We start from the raw sequence: 27,668 nt of genomic DNA, 5'->3' as shown, positions 1-27,668 counted from the left end.
CTAACTAAGGTTTCATGTGATGCAGTGGTTTTCCTCCAAAACTGGTCAGGGATTGATGACGAGGTCAGTAAAGAATGACAAACTTTCTGAATGATAGCTTTCTAAGTTATAGCATCTCCATACTTACTGATGTTCTCTTTCAACATGCAGGCACAGGAAATTGTTGGGCAAGTCCTAGACCACTCCCAGTTCAGTTGGGTTAACAATGAGGCTAAGTAATGGATAAGATGGCGGCTTGAGAGGATGCAAGAGCAGGAGCTCTGCAAGTTAAGCTCCGTAAGCCAAGGTTTTTACCAGTTTTAACATCTTTTATATTGTTCCATCACCTTTTGCATCTTTTTACATCTGTTGGGGGCCACATGTGTGAAGTGGAGCAGCCCTCACCCCCTTTTTTTAAATTGTTTTACCTTCCCTACTTCCCGGCGCTGGGCATCGGGCGTCAGGTGAGGCTGTGGAGGAGTGTGTGGAGGTGGGCGTTGTGAGGAGAGACCGGAGCTGGTGCGGCCAGCCCTTGGAGAGAGAGTGCAGCGAGAGAGCGTGAGGAGCGCCCAGCGGCGGTGAGAGAGCCATGGGGGATGACTGAGCCGAGAGAGCAGTAAGCCGACGGCAGTTGGGAAGCGGGGGTGGGAGCGCCGCGGGAGACAGCCGACAGCAGTGGTTGCGGCGGCGGAGTTGTAGAAGTGCCGCTGAGGAGTGATCCAACGGTGGGAGGCCGCCAAAGAGGAGCAGCCCAGAGAACGCTGCCGAGAGAACAGTAAGCCGACGGCAGTTGAGTAGCGGCGGTGAGAGCGCCGCGAGAAACGGCCAACGGCAGTGGCGGCAACGGCGGAGTTGTGGATGCGCCGCCGAGGAGTGACCAAACAACAGAAGGCCGAGTTGAGGAACAGCAAGCCGACGGCAGCTGAGAAGCGGCGGTGAGAGCGCCACGAGAAACAGCCGGCGGCGGCGGAATTGAAGAAGTGATCTAATGGTGGCAGGAGGCCACCGAGGAGGGGCAGCCCAGAGAATGCCGCCAAGGTGTGGCCCGAGGGGGAGCGGCCCAGCGGCAACCGGACAGCGCTGCGGAGAAACGGCCCAGCAGCGGCGGAAAAACGCGGAAGACGACTGGGGCTGGAAAGGCCATGGAAAGTGCTAAACCGGCGGTAGTTAGGAGGTGTTGAGGGGGGCGGCTGGCATTGGGTGTGGCCTGCCTCCCTGCCCTGGTGCAGGACGGTGGGTTGAAGGTGGTGGGGGTGCTGTTGGTAGGTTGAGGTGTGGGCATGGCCCTGGGCCATTGAGGGGGATCTTGTAAGGGCATTTTGGCTCAGTGGGCCTGGACCTACGACTCCCAGCAGCAGTGGTTGATCTGCCGCCGGATTGCTGTTGCCTGCCGGCCCATTGGGGCTTGTGTGAGGGGAAGGTGAGGGAAGGAGAGCCGCCGGTGCGCTCGATTGGAGCGCCTGGTGGAACGGAGCTGTTAGGGGAGGGGTCAATAACAGATTCTGTGTGGGCCATTAGGGCTGGGGTATTCTGTTGAAGCCCGAAAGGGAGGGGGTCATGTGCATAGCAGAGAGAGTTCCGGTAGGGAGGGTGGGAGGCCACGACATCCAGAGGCTAGGCGGCAGACGCCAGAAAGGTGCTAGGGGCAGGCCAGGCCAGTTTCGGGGAACAAGGGATAGATGCATAATATTCATCCCTTGTTCCAGGCCTGCCCAAGACCCGAAGATAACTGGGGGATGTACAGCTCCAACCAATCTTCGACTGCTGTTGTGCAATGCCAGGTCTGTGGTACAGAAAACATCTCTCATCCATGACATGATCATGGATGAGAACGCAGACCTGGTATGCATTACAGAGACATAGCTGGACAGGGCCTCAGCTCCTGTGCTTGGGGCCATGTGTCCAGCCGGTTTCCAGTATGCGCAGCAGCCGAGGATTGGTAGGCAGGGAGGGGGAGTGGCAGTTATCTATCGGGGGTCCTTGATTTTTGCCAGACCTCCTCTCCATGAGACCAAGTTTGTTGATTGCATGTACTGGAGGTTGGGTCCTAAGGGCAGTTTAGGGATTCTTCTTGTGTACCGCCCACCCTGCTGCACAGCTGACTCCCTGACCAAGGTGCTGGGGGTCATCTCGGCTGTGCGGGTTCTCTCCCCCAACCTTTTGGTTCTGGGGGATTTTAACCTGCATGCCGGGACGGATCACATAGGAGCCCCTCGGGATTTCATGGAAGCCATGACTTCCTGGGAACTGCACCTTAGTAATTGTGGGCCCACCCATGTAGCTGGTCATACTCTCAACCTTGTATTTGTCTCTGGTAGTGCTCTGAAAATGGGGGCTATTTCTTCGAACCCCGTGTCATGGTCAGATCACTATCTGGTGAAAATGGACCTCTTAGTGCCATGCTCCCTCCGCAGGGGACAGGGACCGATTTGGATGGTCAGCCCCAGACGCCTGATGGAGCCAATTGGATTCCTGAATGCGCTGGGAGATTTGGAGCTGTCTGAAGGCCACCCGGTCAAAACCCTGGTGACAGAGTGGAATAGGGAGCTCACCAGGGCAATAGACCGGGTGGCTCCGAAATGCCCTCTCCCCCTGAATAGAACTCAGACCGCACCGTGGTATACACCACGGTTGCGGGGCTTGAGGCAGGAGGTGAGACGGCTAGAACGCCGGTGGCGGAAATCCCGCTCCGAGGACAATCGGACACTGGTTAGAGCAGCAATAGCTGCCTACCAAGTGGCAACAAAGGCAGCAAAGAAGGGCTTCTTTCCTGCCTCTATTGCATCCACAGAATGTTGTCCCAGGAGGTTGTTCCAAGTGGTCCGAAGCCCGGTCGGTCCAGTTGCCCAGGAACCCATGGAGCACTTTAAAGCCTCCTGTGATGCATTTGCAAAACATTTTGCTGATAAAATCGATCACCTGAAGAGCTCAATTCCGCGCGCCGTGGACACAGGAAGCAGGCCAGAGGTGATCAGTTGCCATCCGGTCTGGTGGGATCGGTTTCAGCCTCTTCCCTCTGAGGAAGTGGACAAGGTGCTCTCTACTGTGAGGCCGACCACTTGTTTGTTTGACCCTTGCCCCACGTGGCTCATTGTGGGCTGCAAAGAGAGACTGAGCGAAGGGATCATGGCGGTGGTAAATGCTTCCTTGGAAGAGGGTTCATTGCCATCTGCCCTCAAGGAGGCGGTAATAAAACCCATCTTGAAAAAACCCTCCTTGGATCCTCAAGATTTAACAACTTTCGCCCAGTCTCTAATTTACCATTCTTGGGCAAGGTGATCGAACGTGTGGTGGCCAAACAGTTACAGACACACTTGGAGGAAACAGATTACTTAGATCCATTCCAGTCGGGCTTCAGGACTGGATATGGAACTGAAACAGCCTTGGTCGCTCTGGTGGATGATTTAAGGAGGGCGTTGGACAGGGGAGAACACTCCTTCCTCGTCCTCCTGGATCTCTCAGCGGCTTTCGATACCGTCGACCACGGTATCCTCCTGGATCGCCTGGAGGGAATGGGAATTGGGGGCACTGTTTTATGGTGGTTCTGTTCCTATCTCTCTGACAGGCACCAGAGGGTGGCATTGGGAGAGGAGGTTTCAGACCCTTGGCCTCTCAATTGTGGTGTGCCACAGGGTTCTATCCTCTCTCCCATGCTGTTTAACATCTATGTAAAACCGCTGGGGGCCATCATCAGGAGATTTGGGTTGCAGTGTCACCAATATGCGGATGACACTCAGCTCTATCTCTCATTTAAGTTCTCACTGGTGTTGGCTGTGGAGACCATTTCCAAGTGTCTGGAGTCTGTAAGTGAATGGATGGGAGGAAACAGGCTGAAACTGAACCCCGACAAGACCGAAGTACTGCTTGTGGGAGATAAGAGAAGGATAGGGGATATTGACCTGATGCTGAATGGGGTTAGATTGCCCCTGAAGGACCAGGTTCGCAGCCTCGGGGTCATTCTTGACTCCCAGCTGTCCATGGAGGCTCAGGTATCGGCGGTGAGCCGGGCAGCTTGGTATCAATTACGTCTGATACAGAGGCTGCAACCCTACCTTCCGGCTCATCTGCTCCCACAGGTGGTACATGCCCTGGTCTCCTCTCGCTTAGACTACTGTAATGCGCTCTATGTGGGGCCACCCTTGAAGACGGTCTGGAAATTACAACTGGTACAGAATGTGGCGGCACAGCTGATTAAAAACAGCCACCGCCGGGATCATATCACCCCAGTGCTGGAAGATCTGCACTGGCTACCAGTTGTGTACCGAGCCCAATTCAAGGTGTTGGTGTTAACCTTTAAAGCCCTATATGGTTTCGGTCCAGCTTATCTAAAGGAGCGCCTCCAGCATCACCAAATATGCCGCCTGACGAGATCTGCCTCACAAGACCTTCTCTCGGTCCCACCAGTTAAGACAGCTGGGCTGGTGCGGACCAGAGAGAGGGCATTCTCAGTTGTGGCACCCACCCTCTGGAACTCTCTGCCATACGATCTTCGCCATGCCCCCTCCCTGGTTAGTTTCCACCAAGGACTGAAAACTTGGTTGTTTCAGCGGGCATACAGGTCTCCTAGATAGTTTTAGTTTACAGTGTATAGATGTAGGTGGTGGATTGACATTGTTTTATATGTTAAAACTGTATTATATGTTGTTTTTTAACTATGTACACCGCCTAGAGTGGCCGTTCATTCGGCCAGATAGGCGGCCTAAAAATAAAATTTTATTATTATTATTATAACGTCTCTCTGGCACTCAATACAGACTTAGAGTGTGCAATGTACTTGGAATTCATTTCACATGCACAGTGGTTCCATAGCAGATAGATTCAGGGCCAAGATGTTTTGCTGCCTGAGGCAAAGGACAAGATGGCAACCCTCCCTCATTCCATGTACAGATGCCAACTGGACTGGTAGTTGAGTCTTACTTCAGCAATAGTGATGGAATAGTATCCTCCACTGCACTTGGCCATATGTCACATACAGCTCTGTCCTCCTAACCTGGTTGTATGCCACACTCAGTGCTCTGTCAACAGCTGCCACATACTCACCACTGTGCCTGTCATATGCTTGTTCAATTACAATTAAAATCAGCTGCAGGGACTGAACCTGGGACCTTCTGGATGCAAAGCTCTACCTCTGCATAGAGAAGCTGTGTATGAGGAGATGCTCACTGCAGCTCCTCAGGTACAGCAACCAGGACTAGTGGGTAGAGGAGCCCAAGAGTGGAACCTCTGTGCATCTACCCTCTCAGCTCCTAGGAACTCTAACAACCCAGTTAACATCAGTGGCTGCAAGGAGAGTGAGATGCGGGACATGTTTAAGCGCTGTGTGATAACAAGTGGAGAGTTTCGTGTTGCTGTGGAAACAGCTGCTGAGGATGGGTTCCCTCATTTTGGTTCTGGTACTAGGAACAAATTGCTTTTAGTCGTATTTTAAATTGTAACTTGCCCTGGGACCTTTTGGTGAGGGGTAAGTTAATAATAATAATAATAATAATAATAATAATAATAATAATAATAATAATAATAATAATAATAATAATAATAATAATAATATGCTTGTGGTTGCACTCCCCCCCAAAAAGGAGTAGGCATGTAGTCTGGGAGAGCTCCTTCACCCACCTTTGTCACAGTGGCAAGAAGTACCTTTTACCAGCTTCACCTCATACACTAGCGCTGAGCATTCCTGGACTGGGATAGCCTTGCCACTGTGACTCATGCACTGGTAACCTCAAGACTGGACTATTGTAATGTGCTCTATGTGGAGCTGTCCTCAAGGCTAGTCTGGAAGTTGCAGCTAGTGTAGTGGCTATGTGGCTAATTGGGATATCCTACCCTGCACCCTGCACAGGGTGGTGGTACGCCATGCTTGAAAAACTGCACTGACATCCTATATGCTACTAGGCTAGGTTAAACATCTGACTTATAAAGCCCTAAACAACTTGGAACCAGGCTACCTGAGGGAGTGCCTTTGTTTGTATTGACCCTGCCCAGTCACTAAGGTCATGTGATGAGGCCCATGTGGCACACCACTACTTGCAGAGATGCCTTTCACTGTGACCACAGGGAAGGCCTTCTTAGTTGTGGCACCTTCCCACTGGAATCACCTCCTCTCCGAAACTAAGGTAAGGGCTAACACTGACAACTCTAAAAACGTCTTTATTTTCTTCCTAAGTCTCATTTATTTTCTCAGACCTTTTGGTAGCTTTAGTGCCAGTTGCTCGTTTATCTTTGCCCTGGCCTCCTGGCTGCTGTTTTATTTTATTTTGAAATTTTAATGTATTTTTTCACTGTACGTTGTTTTGTGATTTCAGGTGAAAGGTAGAAATAATATTTCAAATAAATAATTAATACATATTTACCCATGGAAATCATGTAATTAACAGCAATGCCTCCACTGAAACTTCTTTGGAAAAGAACAAGTACTTTTTTTATAATATACGCTCTATCATATCTGGACAGGGAAAATTAAGATAATGGCAAATCCCTCTAAGTGATCGCACATAAAGGCAGATTTCTTTTACACTTTCCCCATCCCTCTGTGAACCATGTCCTGCTTTATGAGAAATGGCAGAAAATGAGGTGATACGAAAGAGATCCGCATGGATGACATCTGTAGACCTTTTCCTGATTTTTGGAACAATGTCTAATGCTCCTTCTGTGCTTTGTGCTAATGTTGGGATTTCCTCCCAAAGAATGCCTGTCCTAAGTCTTCCATATGTTGACAGTACTTGATATAAATGCAAAGTACATTATGATTATGATTAATAGTAATAATAAATTACCTGCCCTTCACTAGAAGCTCCCAGGATGAATCACAACAATATAAAATACAATATTAAACATAAAACTACATAAAAATAAACATTTTTAAATACCTACTTGGTGAGAGAAAATGTAAAACACTGAAGCAGTAATTCAAGATGATTTATTAATGTTTCCTATGATTACAGGCATCTTCTTAAAAAATCCTATTTTTCTTATTATGTTGCTTTTTATAGACTAGGATTTTGATCATCATGGTTGCAGCGAGACACTAATATTTACTGCATTTGGAGGATTTAAACAATATTTATCAGCATTTGGGGTACCTGGAACAGTTATTTTAAAAAAAATCTTGCAACACTGTAGAAAATAGTGTCAACATCAGAGACGGAAAGGGAAAGCATGGAGATGCTTGCAACGCTCTTTACGAGCCTCCACGTATTTCTCCATTCCATCTCCAATGTCAGAAGTGGAAAGGAGCTGCATGGGACAGCTCCAAAGAGCAGCGCTGGGAGGGAGAGGCAGTTTCCACTGAATGGAAACTGCTTTCCCCTCCTTAAGTAAGGCATATGCCTACTGCCTACCAGCTGGGGACAGTTGGGAGTACTCCTTGCTCCAACAAAAGAAAAACTAGGAGCTTCATTAGTCTCCCAATTGTTCCTTAGAAGCTTACCCACCCCATGGCTTTGCAGGCCAAACGGGGAGATCTGGTGGGCCAAGTTTGGCCTGTGGGCCAGCAGTGTTATTAACTTCATTGACAGTCTTCTCATTCCTTTATCTTAGTATTTGATTATTTGTAGGGAACAACAGTCTTGAAAATAAGTGGACAAATGAATGCACAAACCTAATAACTACAGAGTTGAGCATGTTTTGAACTTTTCAAGCGAATGTATAAACCTACCAAAATCAATTTACAAGATTTATTTCATTCTGTGCCAATGGAAAACCTGGGGTGGATTAAGCTATTTATTCAAACAAATTGGCTGCACTGCAGCCAAAGTTAAAGCATTTAACATTTATATTTATTTCAGTTAGAAAACAAAACATATGCTTAACATTTAAATGCTTAAATTGGGCTGGACTATGGCCACTGTTCCTAGGATTTATGTCATTCAATGAAAGAACATGAGAAGGGGACAAAAGTAAAGCACTTACTGCTTTTTCCCTTAGTGCATGATCAGGTTTTGGCAAAGGTACTGGCTGAGCAGAGCTTTCTCTCTGAGATTTCTGATCTTTAGGGATGGTGTCTGGAATGCCTAGAATTAAATCCTCTTTTTTAACCTCTTCCTGCTTCTTCGTTTCTGGAATTTCTTTGGTTTCTAGTTGTCTTTCAGTAAATCGCTCTTCTACCACAGCCATGTCTGTTTTACGCTTGGTCTTGGGGAAATGGGGTTTCTCCTCTGAAAGTGGAAACTTGGTGACACCCTCCAGTGTTGCTGTCACTTGCGTCTGGTCACTACTTGTCTTGGAAGGAAATGGATCTATTAAAGGTGTTTTTACCAGTTTTACCTGCTGAGGTTTCAGATCATCCCTTTGAAGCTGATCAGCAAAGGTTGTCTTTATCATATTTCCCTGAGGTAATTTTGAGTCTTCCTCCTGAATATGATCAGCAGATGGAATTTTGGGCAGTTTTGCCTGCTGAAATTTTGGATCAACCCTTTTAATCTCACCATCTGAAGGTATTTTTGTCATTTTTTCTTGTAGAAGTTTTGGAACTTCCTTTTGAACTTCTGGTAGAATCTTATTGGCAGATTGTGTTTTTGCCAATTTCACCTGCTGAATCTTTGGATCCTCCTTTCGAATTTGATCAGCAGATGCCATTTTTGACAACTTCACCTGCTGGATCTTTGGCTCCTCCTTCCGAATCTGATCAGCAGAAGGTGTTTTTGCTAACTTCGTCTGCTGGATCTTTGGCTCCTCTTTCCGAATCTGATCAGCTGAAAGTGTTTTTGCTATTTTCACTTGCTGGATTTTTGGATCATCCTTTCGAATCCGATCAGCCGATGATGTTTTTGCCATTTTCACTTGCTGGATCTTTGGATCTTCCTTTCGAATCTGATCAGCTGATGGTGTTTTTGTCAATTTCACTTGCTGGATCTTTGGATCTTCCTTCTGAATTTGGTCAGCTGATGGAGTCTTGGCCAATTTTGTCTGCTGAAACTCTGGATCTTCCTTCTGAAATTTATCAGATATTTTTGCCAGCTCCTTTGGCTCTTCCTTTTGAATGTCTTCTGAGATCTCATCAGCAGATGGCTTCATGGACAGTTTTGGCTCTTCCTTGGGAATTTGATAAGCAGATGGTGATTTTGCCCATTTTTCCTGCTGAATTTTTGAATCTTTCTTTGAAACGCTTTGAGTGATTTTATCAATTGATGCCAATTTTTCTTGCTGTACTTTTGAATCTTCCTTTTGAATATCCCCCTGGATTTCAGCTGAAATTGCCTTTAGTGATTTGCCCTGCTGAAGCTTTGAAAGTTCCTTCTGAATTTGTGCTCCTCCTTTTGGTTTTTCCAGCATTTGGGCTGAAGCCTTCTGCTGGTGAGGTGACTCAACAGATTTAGCTTGGCTTTGAGGTGATGGTTTTGAAAGTATAGGAGGTGTCGTTTTGTCCATGTCCCCAAGTTGTCCTGATAATGCTCTTTGTGTTTGGCAGTTTAAGCACAGCCATTCACGTACCTACAATATAACAAATAGCATTACATTAATAAAGTATACATTTTATGTTAAAAAAACCCAAAGTTGTACTAATGGCTGTAACCAGCATCCTGACTACAAATATTTGCAATTTGTTAATTTCTGATACTAAATATAGATACTAAGTGTAAGACATACTTAGAGGAGACTTATTGAAATCAATGACTTAAATTAGTCATGAGTAACTTAAGTTGATTGATTTAAATGGGTCTATTCCAAGCATGAGTTAGACTGCAGTCCTAATCTCACTTACCTGGAAGTAAGCACCATTGAGTTCAACAGAATTTACTTCTGCATAGACACAGTTAGGAATGCACTGTTAGTTGGATAAAATTGATAAATTTTGTAAATAAGTAGAAATATTGCCCACCATATCATGGTTATCATGTTAGTAGCATAAATTAGGACTGTCCGCTGATTAAAGAGCTGGAGTTGTTTAATTATCTGGATTGAAATATATTGCAGAACTGTAAAATATATTTGCATACTGGCAGAGCCTCATATTGAGACTGAAGAGATTGAAAGCAGTGTGAAACAACTTATAATTGAAGAACGAAAACGACACCTGTTTGTTAGGGCAAAAACTATTTATTAGTTTCATTTTCCTTACTTGGTTCAAAATGGCTTCAAAAATAAACAAGGATGCCATTTAATCTCTGCTTTGCTGATTAAAATTAGCTCTGCTAATTAATCAGCTACACCTTTAGCAGATTGATCTACCAGTTAAATCTATGACATCCTGAATACTATTACGAATATCCAATTCACTCTGTTTTTTTAAGTTACTGTAACATCTGCTGAACAGACATGGTATACATTATTTGGAAACGCCAAAGGCGGAGCTGTAAAAGTGGCCACACTAGGCAAAGCATAGTTCTATGCAGAAATCTTCTTGCAATAAGCTGTGTCATTCCTTTAATGCCTACAAAAAAAATCCAGGTACTAATGGATATTCACAAGATGAACTCTGCCTAAAATAATTAGGGATAAGAACTCTTTTTGCAAGGATCAAATAGGTAAGGAGAGAGACACCAGAAAAGTGAAACGTGTGCACTTTGGGTGTTGTTGTACTGCAGACTGTACACTTTCACATAAATAATCAAGGTCTGCAATTTCAAAAAATATATTGTTTGCAGAAGAAAACTTCTTTTTACATTTCAATTTGTTGAATAAAGTTAAAGAGAAAAATGATGATTACTTTTTGAAAGATCTCACTGATTTGGGGATACCTGTTTATACCAATTTTCACCTTGTTGGATGTGCCATTTATTTCAATGCAAGGATTATGCACATCTGTTATTTATTGATACAATCTAAGAGGGTGTTCAAAAGTCAACAGATGCACATAATTCTCTCCACTGAAATACATGGGAGCTAAAAGAGTTTAACTTTGAGTGGGTAGTGCCCTGATTTCTTTGGTAAGCCTCTATCATGTCATAGCAGTATCTATAGACATTTCCCACGGTTCTTAGCAGCCTTGTACATGCTGTGACAATATCAAAGACCTAATGAAGATTCTTCCACACCACCAACAAAACCTCTTCCCACTGCTTACAGTCGTGGTGAGTCAAAAGTCTGTAGGACATCCAGGAATATAAACCAGTTCTTCCAGGTGATTTCCAGTGCGTACTAGAGCAGGGAATACTACCTATCACTATATAACATATATTGCAGGCCATAAATATAGCTGTCCTCAGAAATACGTAGTGCTCCGAAGGAAAGGGATACCAAACAATACTGCCTTTTTAATAGCAGAACTAGAGCTTGCATACTATAGAAAAAATAGCTGCCTCTCTCTTACTGAAAGGTGGCTTATGAAGCTACATAGTGAGGAAAGGAATGAGAGCAACATCAAAACAGATTCCCCTTCAAAGGGGAATGCACAGAAAAATTGTCAGAAAAGGATCCCCCCCAAAATGAATCTTTCTCATCTCATTCTACCACACTTGCTTCTGGCAGTAAAACATCTGAGTCTTTGGATGAGCCGATGTTGTAACACAGAATGTTCAGTTGCACAGGGACAAACAAGGCATGCAATATGTCATATTGTTTGGTGTTGCCTAGTTGTTTTTTCTAACACAAAAAGAACCAGTGAGGGGGTGGGTGAGAGTTGAGGGAAGGGGCTTTAATCCTGCCACGCTTGCTATAGCTATGCACCAGTCCCCTACGAGCTCCCTTCCACATGTAGGCTTGAATTTCTTTCCCCTTGACAAAGGACATTTATATAATAGTATTCAAAATCCACTAGGGGAAGCATTAAACTAAGCCCAGCAGTTCCACTCCAAATAGCCATACTCATCACCTCAGTAATTTGTGACTTTTTTTTAAAAAAAATCCTCATGAAAATTCTCCATCATTTTAGTGCAACTTTCTAATAATGAGAATTTTTGACTACTGTACACATTTTTGCAAACAATTTATCACTATATAATGCATTTTGTATGTTACTTTCACTCACATATTCATTTTTATGCATTCTTTCCCCTAACATGTACATTTTTGTAAACTTTGGTTGGTCAGTGAACTGCACTGCAAAATTCAAGTAAGTGCAAATTTTGAAGGATGGCTATATTTCAGTTCTCATATTTTGGAAAGTGTGAATTTGATAGATTCACCGTGAAATGCTAATTGAATCAAAATTTTCACCCATCCCTATACCATACTAGGTTTCCTTCACTTGCACATGTCCAGATTCCAAAGCGTACCAATTACAGATTCATTTCCAGAGCCTATCATGTGTTTTCCCCATCTTTCTAACTGGTTCTGCAGGAGGATCTTCACTCCACCATTACTGTGTGTTTAAGATGGAAAATGATGTTAACTTCCCCCAGTTGACAGGCTATGTTCCTACAGAGGTACTGTCTCACAGAGGTGCTGTCTCACAAGTGGTTACACAAGTATAGATAAGAAGATGTAGCTCTTCAGTAATCCAAATACGTAGAACTCCATTTCACAGATCATTTATAAGCACTATTTTTCAGTGAAGTTCATCTGCTTATATATTTCTACTTACAGAGCCTCTGTTGTCCAGTTTTCTATAGCAGGGTTTTCAGTGAAGAAACTCATTTTCAAATATGGGCAGGTTTTTAAGAAGTGCCCTGTCAATGCATGTTACGTTTTTAGAACAGTGTACGTTTTTGAAGCCTGTAAAGTAAAATAAAGCGTCTATGAACTTTATTATGTCATCAGCCTCTAGGCTGTTGGTTCCCTGTCAGAATGGCTCTCTGTAAAATCAAGTTTTGTACCATGAAGTCATATGCCTCAGCTTTAGCCTTGTCTTCTCAGTTAACCTGGTGAGGCAGCCTTAGCTGGAAATAGTTACTCCTGGGCCCTGAGGCACCTGAGCAACCATTGACAATGTTAGGTCAAGGAATACCTCCAAAAAATGAACCAGGTACTTCCAGGGGAGTGCATCCCAATTCAGAACAGACTGACTTTCCACCTCCTGGATTCAAGAATGTGGAACACAAAACACCTCTGTCTTTTCAGGATTCAGCTTCAATTTACTGACCCACATCCAGTTCATCATTGCCTCCATCACTGGTTTACCATCTCAACTTTCCCTCCAATTCAGATGGAACAGAAAGCTAGAGCAGGGTGTCCACACACTGGCAACACCTCGCTCCAAATATCTTGATGACGGATCCTAGTGGCTTCAGATAGATCCTAAACAGCATGGTGATTAGGATAGAAGCCTGCAGGACACCACAGGACAGCTGCCATGGTGCTTTCAAGTGCTCCTCCAACTATTTTCTGGAAATGGGTAGCAGCACACGGAAGTATAGTGCGCCGACCCCATCTCCCTGAGCTGCTCCAGAAGGATACTGTGGCCAATGACACTGAAAGTCACTAAGACATCAAGAAGGAACAGGGCACTCCTCCCTTCCCTCTCTCAACAAACGTCATCAACTAGGGCCATCAAAGCAGTTTCAGTGCCATGACTGGGCCTGAAGTCAGACTGAAATGGAAGCAGATAAACTAGTGATTATATAATTCTAGCAATGGTATTACTCTGAGAAACCATTATTTTGCTGTTTTGTCAGGTTAACATGACATTTAAAGATCCTCTCTTTGAGCTCCGTTTTGCAGATGATCATGCCAGCTGTGGGGTTAAGTTGTGCTCTAGCATTAGCTTATCGAACTACGTAGACAGTGGAGCTGTTTGTATCAATACACATTGCTATATTGTCTCTTGGCACCATAATGTTTTTAGCAGAAAAGCATTTACTTTTTTTCATCAGTTCCTAGCTTCAAAATAAGATAAACCTACACCAGTTGTCCATATTGCAGCTGGCAAAACATGGGAAAGACAGAATAGGGCTTTAAAGAACCAATTCTTTACAGTTCTAACAAGGCACAGAGCACTAAATTCCCAGACTTTTGTATGAGGGCTAGACTACAAGTGATCCTATTCACACAATTACCAATTGGGTGAATGCGGTTTTTAAAAAAATTAAATTCCAGTACTGGGGTCCTTATCCAGATTGTGACCTTGCTAGGGAAATAGTTAGCTTTAACTCTTTGCCCCGGTTATGGTCCAAAATCTGAATGCCCTCCACCCTCTCTCTTGCTGTTTTTCTCCCAATGTCTATAGCAGACATTGGGCATGTGATACAGATTGGGACTGCAATGAGGGGCAGAGGGTGAAAGCTCCCTACTCCCTTCTAGGCCACCAATCTAGATGGGGGGGTCTATATCTCCAACTGACTCTTTTTTTAAAAAAAACACAATTGCTAATTGTGTGAACAGCATCGTGTCCAGTTTGTCCCTGAAATACATTATCATACATAAAGACCTGCATGATCAAAATGACTAAATTATCCTTTTTCTGACTACATTTTCCCTTTTCTTCCATGAGAATTGAACTTTCTGTATTATTCACATTGCTGTTAGCCCTCCTAGTGCTCTGATTTTTCCAGGAAGTTCACTGAGAAGAAAGCCCAGGTACATAGTCTGGAACCTGATTGGCTTCAGAATGATCAACAAACATCAACACACAGCCGTGTCCTGAAACCAGATTCTTACTCTGAGAATCCCAGACAAAGAAAAATGGTGGCAACCAACTGCCAAGAAGTTAGGGTGACCTGTTGCCACTGGAGGTAATTTTGCCAGCTCGTCCACTTCAAGACAGCCCTAGGTGTGTTAATCCACATTTTTCATTTTAAGCCCATCACTTATTCTATTTCAAGAATTGTCTTATGTTCTTCCCCTTCTTCCAAAGACAGTCACCTATCTATCTATCTATCTATCTATCTATCTATCTATCTATCTATCTATCTATCTATCTATCTATCTATCTATCTATCTATCTATCTATCTATCTATCTATCTATCTATCTATCTATCTATCTATCTATCTATCTATCTATCTATCTATCTATCTATCTATCTATCTATCTATCTATCGGATCAATATACTATTCCAAATATTTTTTAAAGTGTTTACATCCCCAATACTCAGAGCACCTCACCATTGTTAGTAGTGGGTGTGGCAATAGATGGTACCCAGCAAAACTTCACAGCACACTTTAAAACACCCACAGCCACACAATGCACTTCAGTAACAGGCAATTTTAAGATGGATTCCTCACCACTTTGCTGCATTATCCGCAGACTCCATTATCCGCAGAGGTTGGAAGTTGTTATAGTCTTTAAAAATCTAAATAGAAAGTGACATCTACGGGCTAGAGGGAGGAGATCCCAGAAGACTTTAGGGATGCCATAATTATCACTCTTTTCAAGAAGGGTGATAGAACAGATTGTGGGAACTACCAAGGCATCTCTCTTCTAGCTACCACAAGTAAAATCCTTGCAAGGATCCTCGCAAATTGCCTCCTACCTATCTCAGAAGACATCCTCCCTGAATCCCAAAATGGTTTCCGTCCTTCCAGGGGAACGGTGGACATGATTTTCACTGCACAACAGCTTCAAGAAAAATGCAGGGAGCAGAACTAACCTCTGTATATGGCGTTTATTGATCTGACTAAGGCCTTTGATACTGTAAATCAAACTGCTCTCTGGACCATCCTTCTGAAAATTGGATGCCTTGATAAATTTGTGAATATTTTGTGACTCCTCCATGACAACATGATGGCAACAATTTTGGATAATAATGGCTCTCAAAGTGATCCATTCAAAGTGGGATCAGGCATCAAACAGGGATGTGTAATTGCTCCGACCTTATTTGCTATTTTCATCGCCATGATTCTACACCTTGTTGAGGGGAAACTTCCCACTGGCGTGGAAATCACATATCAAACAGATAGAAAGCTTTTTAATCTCAGTAGGCTGAAAGCAAAAAGAAAGGTAATTACAACCTCTGTCATAGAACTTCAATATGCCGATGATAATGCAGTCTCCGCACATTCAGAGGAAGATCTTCAAACTATCCTAAATGTCTTTGCAGAAGCATATGAAAAGCTTGGCCTCTCGCTTAAAATAAAAAAAACCCAAAGTGCTTCATCAGCAAGTGCGAACCAATCCCTCTGTAGCACCATCAATCCAGCTTAATGGTGCAACGCTGGAGAATGTCGATCACTTTTCTTATCTTGGCAGCCATCTCTCTGTAAAAGCTGACATCGACGCTGAAATTCAGCATCGTCTGAGCTCTGCGTGTGCGGCATCCTCCCGAATAAAGCGTAGAGTGTTTGAGGATTGGGATATTCGCAGGGAGACCAAAATGCTTATTTATAAAGCCATTCTACTACTGACCTAACTGTATGCCTTTGAAACATGGACCATCTATAAACGCCACTCCCAACTTCTTGAAACATTCCACCAACGCTGCCTCTGGAAAATTCTGCAAATTACTTGGGAAGGTAGGCGGACTAATGTTAGCATATTGGAAGAAGCAAAGACCACCATTGTTGAAACAATGATCCTCCAACATCAACTTCGCTGGACCGGCCATGTTGTTCGAATGCCTGATCACCATCTTCCAAAGCAGCTACTTTACTCCTAACTTAAGGATGGAAAATGGAATATCGGTGGACAGCAAAAGAGGTTTAAAGATGTTCTTAAAGCTAATCTAAAAAAATGTAACATAAGCATCGAGAACTGGGAAGCCTTGGCCCATGAGTGTCCCAATTGGCGGTAGGCCATTATCAAAGGTGCTATGGACTTTGAAGACGCACGAGTACAGGGCGAAAGGGACAAACGAGCTTAGCGGAAGGCACGTCAAGCAAATTCTCATCATGACCATCTTCCATCTGGAAACCTATGTCCTCACTGTGGGAGGTTGTGTGGATCTAGAATTGGCCTCCACAGTCACTTACGGACCCACCGTTAAAGACCTTATCTTGGAAGATAATCTTACTCGGCCACGAGCGATCGCCAATGAATGAAGTTATCTATCTAAGTGAAACCTAAGTAAGAAAGGTAAAGATGTCCCCGCACTTATAGTGCGAGTAATTTCCGACTCTTAGGGTGACGTCTTGCAATGTTTACTAGGCAGACGGTATATATGGGGTGGGATTGCGAGTTCCTTCCCCGGCCTTTCTTTACCCCCCAGCATATGCCAGGTACTCATTTTACCGACCACAGATGGATGAAAGGCTGAGTGAACCTCGACCCCTTTTACCGGAGATTCGACTTCCTCCTTCCTTTGGAATCGAACTCCAGCCGTGAGCAGAGCTTCGGCTGCGTTACAGCCGCTTACCACTCTGCGCCACGGAGGGTCTTATGGAGTAAGAAACTTGATAATATTATAATAATTAACACTGCAATCCTATGTACGTTTACTCAGAAGCAAGCTCCTGAAACTTAAACCCCAAGTACACATTTGGATATTGCTCTTGGGCACAGACCTGTGATATACTACTGTATAGGGTTGCCAGGTTCATGGCCTGAGACTGATCCTGTATCTTTAGGAGAAGAGCAAGTCAGCCAAGTGCAGGTGTTCTTGCAACACTGTAATGGGAAAAACCACAAGGTGGGATTCTCCCTTCCCCCTGCACAAGTTTTAAAGATACAGAAGACCTCTTGGAGGCCGGGCCTGGAAACCAAGAGGTCTTCTGTATCTTTAAAAGTTGCGCAGGGGGAAGGGAGAATCCCACCTTGTGGTTTTTCCCATTACAGTGTTGCAAGAACACCTGCACTTGGCTGACTTGCTCTTCTCTTAAAGTTACAGGATCAATCTCAGGCCATGAACCTGGCAACCCTACTACCGTAGAGGATGATCATCTCCCCCCCTAATACATTTGTAATGAAAAGAACAATCTCTTTGCTATAAAATCAGTGCAGGTCAGACAAGCACACAACAAACAAACAGGCAAGGCTGAGACTTTGGCAATGACTAATAATGAAGAAGATGGTCAGGCAACAATCCTGGATGTGAGTATATAAGTGCTACAATTATACAAGGTTGGGAAAGGCTGCTCCATGCATTTGTTTTTTCACTCTGCTTCCATTCACTTTCTGAATGGCAACAAAATGGTGGAAGCTGCCTTCTTCCTTCTTTTGGTACAGTCTGTTGTGTGCTGCTAACTTCCTACTTACGAAGGGTGCTCAGCATTTCCAAGGTTCTGCCTGCCGATTTTTCTGGTGAACTGTAATGTTGGGCCTTGGCTGCACATTAGTGAATGCATCTACTCCTGTATTTGGAAATATACAGGAGAAAGCTTTTGGGGTGGGCTAGGTTTTACTTACTGTTGATTTTAATGTTCTAATGTAATTATATGTTTTTATTATGTACGTCGCCCAGAGTGGCTGGACAACCAGCCAGATGGGCGACTAATAAATTTAATAAATAATAAATAAAACAATAATAATAACAACAAGAGCCATCCCTATTTTTCAGCTGTGAAATGCTTAACAACATGCATTCTTAGGGTTAGGCTATGCTTTGGTCTAACTATGGCTACCAAAACTGTGGCTAGTATACTAAACACTTCAGACTGAATACTGGGCTATTTCTGCACTGGACTGGTTCATGTAACCCTACACACTTGATTACTCTGCACCAGCGATGTAGAACCTGTGGCCCTCCAGATGTAGCTAGACTTCAACTCCCATCAGCCTCGCCAGCCTCGCCAATGGTTAGCATCATGGGAGTTACAGTCCAAAAACATGAGTGCCACAGGCTCCTCTTTCCCTCCTTTACATTTGATGACTGTCAGCTGAATGTATGAACTGACTCCATTGAAAAGTATTGCATTTTAGGTGCTATGAAGGTTCTGTAGTTTAAATAAGTGACTATCTACTTACCCATGCAAGTCATACTTATAGGAGCAATTACGTGATGTATATGCATATGCAAATTAAGTTAACCCATACACATTGCTGTTTGCAGATTTTGTGTTATTATTTTGCATTTTAGGTTTTAGAAATACAGCTGCAATAGGAGGCATAGGCGAGAAATTCGATTCAGTACACATTTAAAGATGAATTCCTCAAATTCACACTTTCTGGAACTCTATGAGAACTGAAACACAGTTAGCCTTCGAAATTCACACTTGTTCAAATTTTGCAATGCAGTTTGCTAACCAAACGATGTTTACAAAATGCATAGGGGGAAATGTGCATAAAATGAATATATGAGTGAAAACAACATACAAAAATGCATTATATGACAAGAAACTGCCTAGTCAGAATTGCTTACAAAAATGTGTTTATTAGGAAATGCACTAAAATGCTGGAGTATTTTCATGAGGACTTTTCTTTTAATTGCAAACTGCTGAAGAAATGTGGAGAATTGGATTTATGTTCGGCAAAAATGAGAAACTGAGAGAACCAAAGTTGACAGATCTTTCCATCCCTATGTACCAATAATGCACGTGGAGGTTCTCATGCAAGGTTTGTATATGAGTATTAATATCCAAGTACAAAACCATGAATGCTTCTGTACCAGTTGTGAAGGCTTACACCTGCATCACTCACATCTTATCCTCTTAAAACACACAGAAGTGGGAGCCTGATTCTTTTCCAACTGCTGCTTTTGTATATTTTAAATAGATTAGTAGGAAATTGTGTGTGTGTGTGTGAACTTCACAATCCATTTGGTGTGCAATCCATAATGTTGTCTCTTTATCTGTATCTGAGCACCAGTATTTAATGAGAAGCCATCTGAGTTAATGCTTTTAAGTTACCCAGAATGTTTTAGGCAAGTTCTGACTATACGATTGTTCAAATTGATAGCGATGCTACAATTCTAATCAGGGTAGCTTCACACATTGAGGCATTAAGTGAATGAAATTAGCACTCAAATTAAGAGGTTTAGCAAATTAATATGAATTTTTATTTATTTATTTGATTTATATCCCACCCTTCCTCCCAGCAACAGCCCACGGCGGCCAACAAAAGCACTAAAAACACTTTCAAACATCATAAAAACAAGCTTTAAGATACATTAAAACAAAACATCTTTAAAAACATTTTAAACAAGCTTTCACAATATCTTTTTTTTTAAAAATGTTAAAAACATTAAAAAAGAATGTCTAAAAACGTATTAAAAAGCAATTCCAACACAGACGCAGACACAGAGTTTTACAAAAGTTGCAACAATTTCAGAAGACAAAGGAAATGGACAGGGAGGAAGGGTTGATGGTGCACAACTGGGATCAATTTAAAACAACAGCAGCACTTTTTGTCACCAGGAATACTTTTTGCAATGTGCAAAGTAGCCTGGTTTGCACAATACAGTAAGCCAAAGTATGATTTGTGTGGATTTTTGCATCTGCTTCTCTCCTCCCTGGTCCTTTTTTACTGCGGCGCTGTGTTCAGTTAGCTTAAAAGTTCAGATTCGAATGTTGTCCAAACTAGGATTTGTAGTTAAGCTTCCTCCTCACTGATCAAAAGCCATACCAATGTTTGTTCTTAGTGACAGCTCATGATTAGCAAAGAGAGAGCTTAATTAGTTCAGATGACATACAAAGCCAAACTTTGGCTTAGCTCAGCGTGGTGCAGCAGTAAAAAAGAATGGGGAGGAGCAAAGAAGCTGCAAGGTCCCCTCTCTGGGAGCCTAGACATTTGTGGAGCCTTGGTAAGTCAACTGGCCACTGTGTTGTCTAAACCAAGGCAGTGGTTTCTAAAAGTGAAAGTTGTGATTCATTTGCTCCAGCATAAGATTAAAATATAAGTGCCAAATATTATGAAAAATATGTCTGAAAGTTTTCTCTGTACTCTGTTAGTACTGAAACCAAGTTAGGATGTGACACAGTTTTGGTAACAGATCAAAAAGATGATGGGACTTCCATCATGAAAATCAATCATTCATGTCTCGGATCCTCACACTTTAGGTTCTGTGTATAATGAGCTCCATTCTGTATTCATGGAGTCTTAATATGTCCTTTCTCTGAAAAGCATCTATCACAAGTTTTTAAAGTGCTTTTTAAAAATGTGTTTTTAAATTTGTATATTTGTTTTCAATGTTTTTAATTGTTGTAAACCGCCCAGAGGGCTTTGGCTATGGAGCGGTATACAAATGCAATAAATAAATAAGTAGTAAAAAGTATGTTGTCTGGTTTGTGCTACCAAAACAGGAAGAAAATCTCAGTAATCATCGTATTTGGTATATATATGACAGCAACATGATCACATGACCTGTTCTTATGGCATTACCTTTCCCAGGTTCTTTTAAGCAGGCTCCCAATAGCTGAATGAAACAATTTACATTTTCTTATGTCTGTGACAAATGAACATGCCAGGCAGGGTTAATTAAATGGCAATATATGACCTCCCATTCAGATTATTATTGCCTTGAACTGATAGTCATCATTTTGCCTGTCTCATTTAAGCCGTATAGGATGAAGAAACCGCAGGGTGCGTTCATTTGGGAAGTAATTTTCAATTATCATTTATTCCAGCTATAAATGCTACACCAAATTTGAACAATCGTCCATTATCCTAGTCTTCATCTTTCAACTAGCCATTTGCTCTTTTGCATACATTTCATCATAATGATATGGCTTTCATTAGTATATGATCCTCCAGAATCCTTCATATACTCTCTGTGTAACTATACCTTTTTCAAGAGGCACACAAATTCACAGAGGGAAGGGGCTGCTCCCAGTAGATTAGAGCTGCTAGAGACTAACTGCAGAAAAAGCTATAGGCTGCATTAGAGAGACCTGATCCCTGAATGCTGCAGTAGAGTCTTTGAAAACTGCCTGGAGTAGGCAACACAATGGATATAAAAGTCAGCTGTTCCTGCAGCTCATGTCCATCATGGATATCATCAGTTACCACCTATTAGTAGACCAAAGAAGTCTGGGAGGCAAAGTCCAGAGTAGCCAATGGGTCTACCGAAGATACAGGGAGTTCTTCCAGATGGGCGTTTCTTGTGGCATTGCTGTTCCTCATGCATGCAAGTTTTTTGCAGCATCATACAATGTCATTGGTATCAAAATGCTTGCTCTTATTGCTTCCCCCTGTTGAATCCGGATGTACCCTTTCCACTGAAAATCTGGTGTTTTTTTAAAAAGGTGTTTGCAATATGAAGCCCCTGTCTGGAAACACCCATGGATTGTCCATTAAAGGAATGTTATGAAATACACTATTAATGCTAACCGATAGATTAAAGGAGCTCAGGAATAGTCCAATAGTCAAGGCAAGTAGCAAAAACAAGCTTCCATCTATAGTTTATATAAATGGCATCTTGGGCTTATAACTTGAAACTTGGCATACAGATCTACCTGATGAAGTCTACAAAAGTGTCAAATTCCAAAGCAAGTTAAAAAGTCTTTTGCACACATTTTATTGTAACAATATGACTTTCATTAGTATATGTTCTCCATTCCCATTTAACCCTCCTTTGGTCCTCTGCAATCTAATCACGTGCTAGGGTCTATGATTTGCCAGTGTCTAATGACTTGCTAGGGTGAAGCAATTCCATATATTCAAAGAATAAAAGTAACAAGTACAAAAAGAAGCTAGATTGTCCTTAGACTCTGTTTTTAAACTGTCACTTAGAAGGCATTATTAGGTCTTCAGTCTTAACAAAATGCAGTGTTTAAAAGTGACTGGAAAGAATTTGCTGCAAGAAATGAGGATTAAAAAGGGAACAAAACAATGTCATACCTTTGAGCTGCAATAAGCAATTTGTTTTATATAACTTGTCAAATGTAGCTATGGTAACAAAGTAGTTTAAGAAAATACACATCTGCTGCAGTGCCTAATCTACTGTTAAAGCTTTCTCTCAGAAATCAGATGAACTTTCCAAAGTATGAAATTGTTGACAAGTTCCATTTGGTTTTTTGGGCAGAGTTTAGGTGTGCCATTTCAATAAGCAACCAGTTCATTCTAGCCAGTGGGCCTCTTGTGATACCCTGGAAGCATGCAAGTCTATCCCTTAGCCAATAGATAGGAGGTACACGTGCAGGAGCACCATTTGTATGTACCAAATGCCTCCATATGTGGCTTGTACATGCAATTTCTACAACTGTGGTGGCTGACAAAATGGACTGCTGGAAAAGAAATGGACTGTTACAACTGCATAATTCATTAGGCCTGCTTACACATGTGGAGACACTGGTTCTTACAAATGTGAGTTCTTCAGAACTTCCATGCACTCCCATCATTTACAAGAGACTTGCAGCTAATGTGAACTAGTCCTTAGAAATCATTACTGAGTAAGAATGTGTATCCTTACTCGTAGAGCCAGGGAAACCATATGCTCTAAAAGAAACATTTAACAGTCTCCTGTAAGTGATATCACTTACAACCACCTGAGATAATTCCAAAATGTTCTAGCCCTGATCCAGAACTCCAGTGAGTACATGGAGCTTTGCACAAACAGGGGCTGCTCTGTCTCAGAAAGCTCATTTGCTGAGTATAGGAATACCTCTGAAGTGAACGGGCTTGGCGTGCTTGCACAAAGCTCTCCACATCTTATGAATAGGATTATTTATTTACTTATATATATATATCACTTAATGCCCAAACAGGCTTCTAAGAGGTTTTCAAAGTATAAAAACCAGTTACACAACATTGTTAAAATACACAACAATAAAAATACACCATAATTAAAATATACAATAAAGCAATGCACCATTAAAACATTAAAATATAAATGTCCATAATTAAAATATGAAATAAAACAAACCCATTAAAACACAACAATTAAAACAGGAGACACAAGTCAAGAGATCAAGGGAACGCCTGTATAAACAGGTGTCAATTTTTGTTTAATGTTGTAACCACAGGTCATATCATAACAGATCAAAACATGCACAAAAACATTAATACAACATCATAAACATTAAAACAAAATAAAAATAAAACTACAAAATCCAAAACAATAAATAATAGTTACAACATTAATAGAAACAATCCAGATATTAAGCCTAACACTACAATTTAGCCAGATGTCTAACAGTATTAGCAGGTATAGATCTCTTTCTAATTTTAAGAGATAAAAGTGTAAAAATGGTCACTTGATAACTAACAGAAGGAAGTGCATCTGCCAATAGGTAGCTGATGCATTCCACTTCCGAACCTGAGAAGTTAACAATAATGTGACCCAGCAATCTGCCTTTTAGTGCTTCATAAACGGGACGGTGTAGGACATAATGTCCTCAACTTGGCCCTGACCACAGGGACAGACGTGCTGCTCCATGGCGACTTTACAGAATCTACCCTCAAGATACGCAGAAAGCATGGTTTGAAAATGTAAACTAGTCAATGCTTTCCTTAACGGTGCACTAGTGGGATCGGCTAGATATCATGAAATAAATTTATCTTTCTTAAAATGAGGGTACCACAGGCAGAATTTCCAGTACCAAACCCGGGTGACATCTCAATAGGCATCCTGCTCAAGGAGCCAGTCACAAAATTTATTTGTGTCCCAAGACTTAACATCTGCTAACGAGGGCAAAGAATACATTTGCAAGATATGGGGCAACATGTGTGCCCATTGGTTTCCTTCCTGTAGTTGGAGAGGCTATCAAGCTTCTTGAAATATTTAATAATAGACTGAGGTCAGCCCTACCTCCAACCTGAAGTGCACATCAGGCTTTAGCTTTGAGATAAACACCAACACTGAGAGACAGGCTAAATCTTTGTTGTATGTCTATTAAAGGAATACTATTTACATAAAAGAATGCTAATACTTATATTAGGCCTTTAAGATGCTTGTAGCGAGTTTCTGAAGACTCTAGAGACACAGTTGCTGATATCAGCCTTCAAGTGGCTTTTACTTCAGCCCAATTTCTCTAAACCTCTATCCCAGCCAAATGCTCCCACAACCCAGTCCAGCTCATGGTGACCAGAGAACCCTCTGTAGAACCTTTCTACCAAAGGTGGCATTGGCTGAAAAGAAAACATCAAACGTAAAACATCGGTGAATATTTGTGGAAACACCCAAGTGGCTGCTCTGCAAATTTCCCACATCAGCATATTACCCCTGCAAGTTGCTAAAGTCACAGCCCCTGGCCACGAGTGCGGCGTAATCCCCACCCAACCCAGTGGTTGCTTTCCCAGTGCCAAGGAGGCCTAAACTATGCCACCCCTAAGCCACTTTGAAATCAAAGTTCTGGAAACTTCCTCCCTGTAGTAGACCCACTGAAAGCCACAAACAATGCTTCCGACTTCCTGAAAGCCAAAGTCCTATCCAAATAAAAGTGTAAGGCTCTCCACACACATCCAACTGGTGCTATCAGTGCTTCTGACAACAGGATGGATTTAGGCAGGAGGGCAACAATACCTCCTGGGACCAATGGTGAAATGAGTTTATTTTGACCAGAGAAAGGAGGGGGTCTGGCCTAAGCACTACCTTGCCTAAATGAAAAATAAATAAAAAGCTGTGGGTCCAAGGATAGCACCCTCAACTTTGAGACCTGCCTTACAAAAGTTGTTGCCACAAGGAACACCATTTTAATGGCAAGGAAATGCAATTCAAATTGGGGGGAACATTGCAGAACTTAGAGAAATCATTCAATTCCTCCCCCTTCTAAATTACAGTATTACTTTTTTTTTTCTAGCAAAGCCAGTATGGCTAATGCCAGTGGTACCAATATGTTACTTTGCCATCTTCTATTCCCTATTAAAATCATTAATATGGGACAAAATTATTACATCATTTCATGCCTCACATGGTTCATGCTTTATATGAATCACACAATATGTCGATCAAGAGCTTTCTTCGTGTACTTTTGATATACAGCTGGACTTACATAGTGACCGTTTTTGCCTAGAGCTGAAGTTTCCTGGTTCTTACTCCAGAGGGGTTTCATGAACTCATAGAATGGTCTGAACTACTGGACAATATTGGGTGGAAGACTGCTCTCAACTTCTTTGTGCATTACTGGGAGGCAGTACAAAAATTCAGGAAAATAATATGTTATAGCCCTTCCATGTATGAATGTGTGAATGTGTATGAATGTGAATTGGATTGATTTGTATTGACTTAGTTAATTTAATTTAATTTAATGTAATTTAATTAGTTTAATTAATTAATTATTGGTTTAATTAATTCAATTTAAATTAGTAATACCGCTGCTACAGGGTACGGAGGCGGGTCTCCGGACTAATTTTATTAGGGTGGGTGGCCTGCTGAGAAGCAGATAGGGATAGAGGCATGTGCAAGCCGGAGAGGGAGGTGGGGGGCCAAGTTATAGGAAGTGTGGGCGGCAGGCGCTGGAAGGGTGCTGCTAGCAGACCACACCGGAATAGGGGAACACGGGACAGATGCATTATATCCATCCCATGTTCCGGGTCTGCTCAGAACCAGACGGAAACTGGGGGACGCAAGGTTCCTACCGACCTTCGACTGCTGTTATGTAATGCCAGGTCTGTGGCTCAGAAAACCTCGCTCATCCATGATATGATCTTGGATGGGCGCGCAGACCTGGCATGTATTACGGAGACTTGGCTGGATGAAGCCTCTGCTCCAATTCTTGAGGCCATGTGTCCGCCAGGTTTCCGTTATGCACAGCAGCCGAGGGTGGGAAGGCGGGGAGGGGGTGTGGCAGTCATCTATCGAGAGTCCTTGGTTTTTGCCAGACCTCCCCTCCATAGGACTCAAATTGTTGATTGCATGTACTGGAGGTTGGGCCCGAAGGGCAGTTTAGGGATCTTGCTGGTGTACCGCCCACCCCACTGCACGGCAGATTCCCTGGCCGAGGTGCTAGAGGTGGTCTGGGCTGTACGGGCATTGTCCCCAGAGCTGGTAGTGCTGGGTGACTTTAACGTGCATGCCGAGGCCGCTCTCATAGGAGCCCCTCAGGATTTCCTGGAAACCATGGCTTCCTGGGAACTGTACCTAAGTAATACTGGGCCCACCCATGTAGCCGGTCATGCTCTCGACCTAGTATTTGTCCTGGGAGAGGAGAGAAGTGGTCTGAAGTTGGGAGTGATTCATGCCACTCCTGTGTCATGGTCAGACCACTACCTGGTAAATATGGACTTCTCGTTGCCATGCCCCCTCCGCAGGGGTGAAGGACCTACTAAAATGGTCCGCCCCAGACGCCTGATGGATCTGGATGGATTCCTGACTGCGCTTGGGGAATTGGAACCTGCTGAAGGTCGCCCGGTCGAAACCCTGGTGAAGGAGTGGAATGTGGGGATCACCAGGGCATTAGACCAGGTGGCTCCGAAACGTCCTCTCCCCCTGAATAGAACTCAGCTAGCTCCATGGTATATACCGCGGTTGCGTAGCTTGAGACAGGAGGTGAGACGACTAGAGCGCCGGTGGCGGAAATCCCGCTCCGAAGATGTCCGGACACAGGTTAGAGCAGCAGTAGCTGCCTACCAAGTGGCAATAAAGGTAGGAAAGAAGGCTTTCTTTGCTGCCTCTATTGCGTCTGCGGAGTGTTGTCCAGGAGGCTGTTCCAGGTGGTCTGAAGCCTGGTCGGTCCAGTTGCTCAGGAACCCTTGGAACAGTCAAAGGCCTCCTGTGACTTATTAGCAAAACACTTCGCTGATAAAATCGAACACTTACGGAGCTCGATCCCGCGCGCCGTGGACACAGTCGATGAACCAGAGTTGGCCAGTTGCAAGCCGGTAAATTGGGATCGGTTTCGGCTTCTCCCTTCTGAGGAAGTGGCCAAGGTGCTTTCATCTGTGAAGCCAACCACTTGTCTTACTGATCGTTGCCCTTCGTGGCTCCTTGTGAGCTGCAGAGAGAAATTGGGCGAGGGGATCAAAGTGGTGGTAAACGCATCCTTGAAAGAGGGTGTGATGCCATCAGCCTTCAAGGAGGCAATTGTAAAGCCCATCTTTTTTTTTTTTTCAATAATTTTTATTCAGGTTTTCATAAAACATACAAGACAAAATCATAAAACATTCAAAGACAAAAAACAAAATCA

At 43.0% G+C, this 27,668-nt stretch overlaps 1 protein-coding gene across 1 annotated transcript in view; it reads right to left on the bottom strand.

Annotated features, from left to right (window-relative positions):
• PCLO (piccolo presynaptic cytomatrix protein) overlaps positions 1 to 27,668 on the bottom strand; it is a 394,902-nt gene that overhangs the window by 171,556 nt on the left and 195,678 nt on the right. Inside the window, exon 4 of the mRNA XM_061582318.1 lies at positions 7,891 to 9,411. Coding sequence (XP_061438302.1) covers positions 7,891 to 9,411 — 1,521 coding nt within the window. The remainder of the gene's footprint in view (positions 1 to 7,890; positions 9,412 to 27,668) is intronic.

This window comes from Rhineura floridana, chromosome 8 (assembly GCF_030035675.1).
Source record: "Rhineura floridana isolate rRhiFlo1 chromosome 8, rRhiFlo1.hap2, whole genome shotgun sequence".
In the NCBI taxonomy this organism is placed as follows: Eukaryota; Metazoa; Chordata; class Lepidosauria; order Squamata; family Rhineuridae; genus Rhineura; species Rhineura floridana.
Note: the sequence above shows the minus strand (reverse complement) of the source record. Positions and strands in the feature narration are given on the sequence as shown.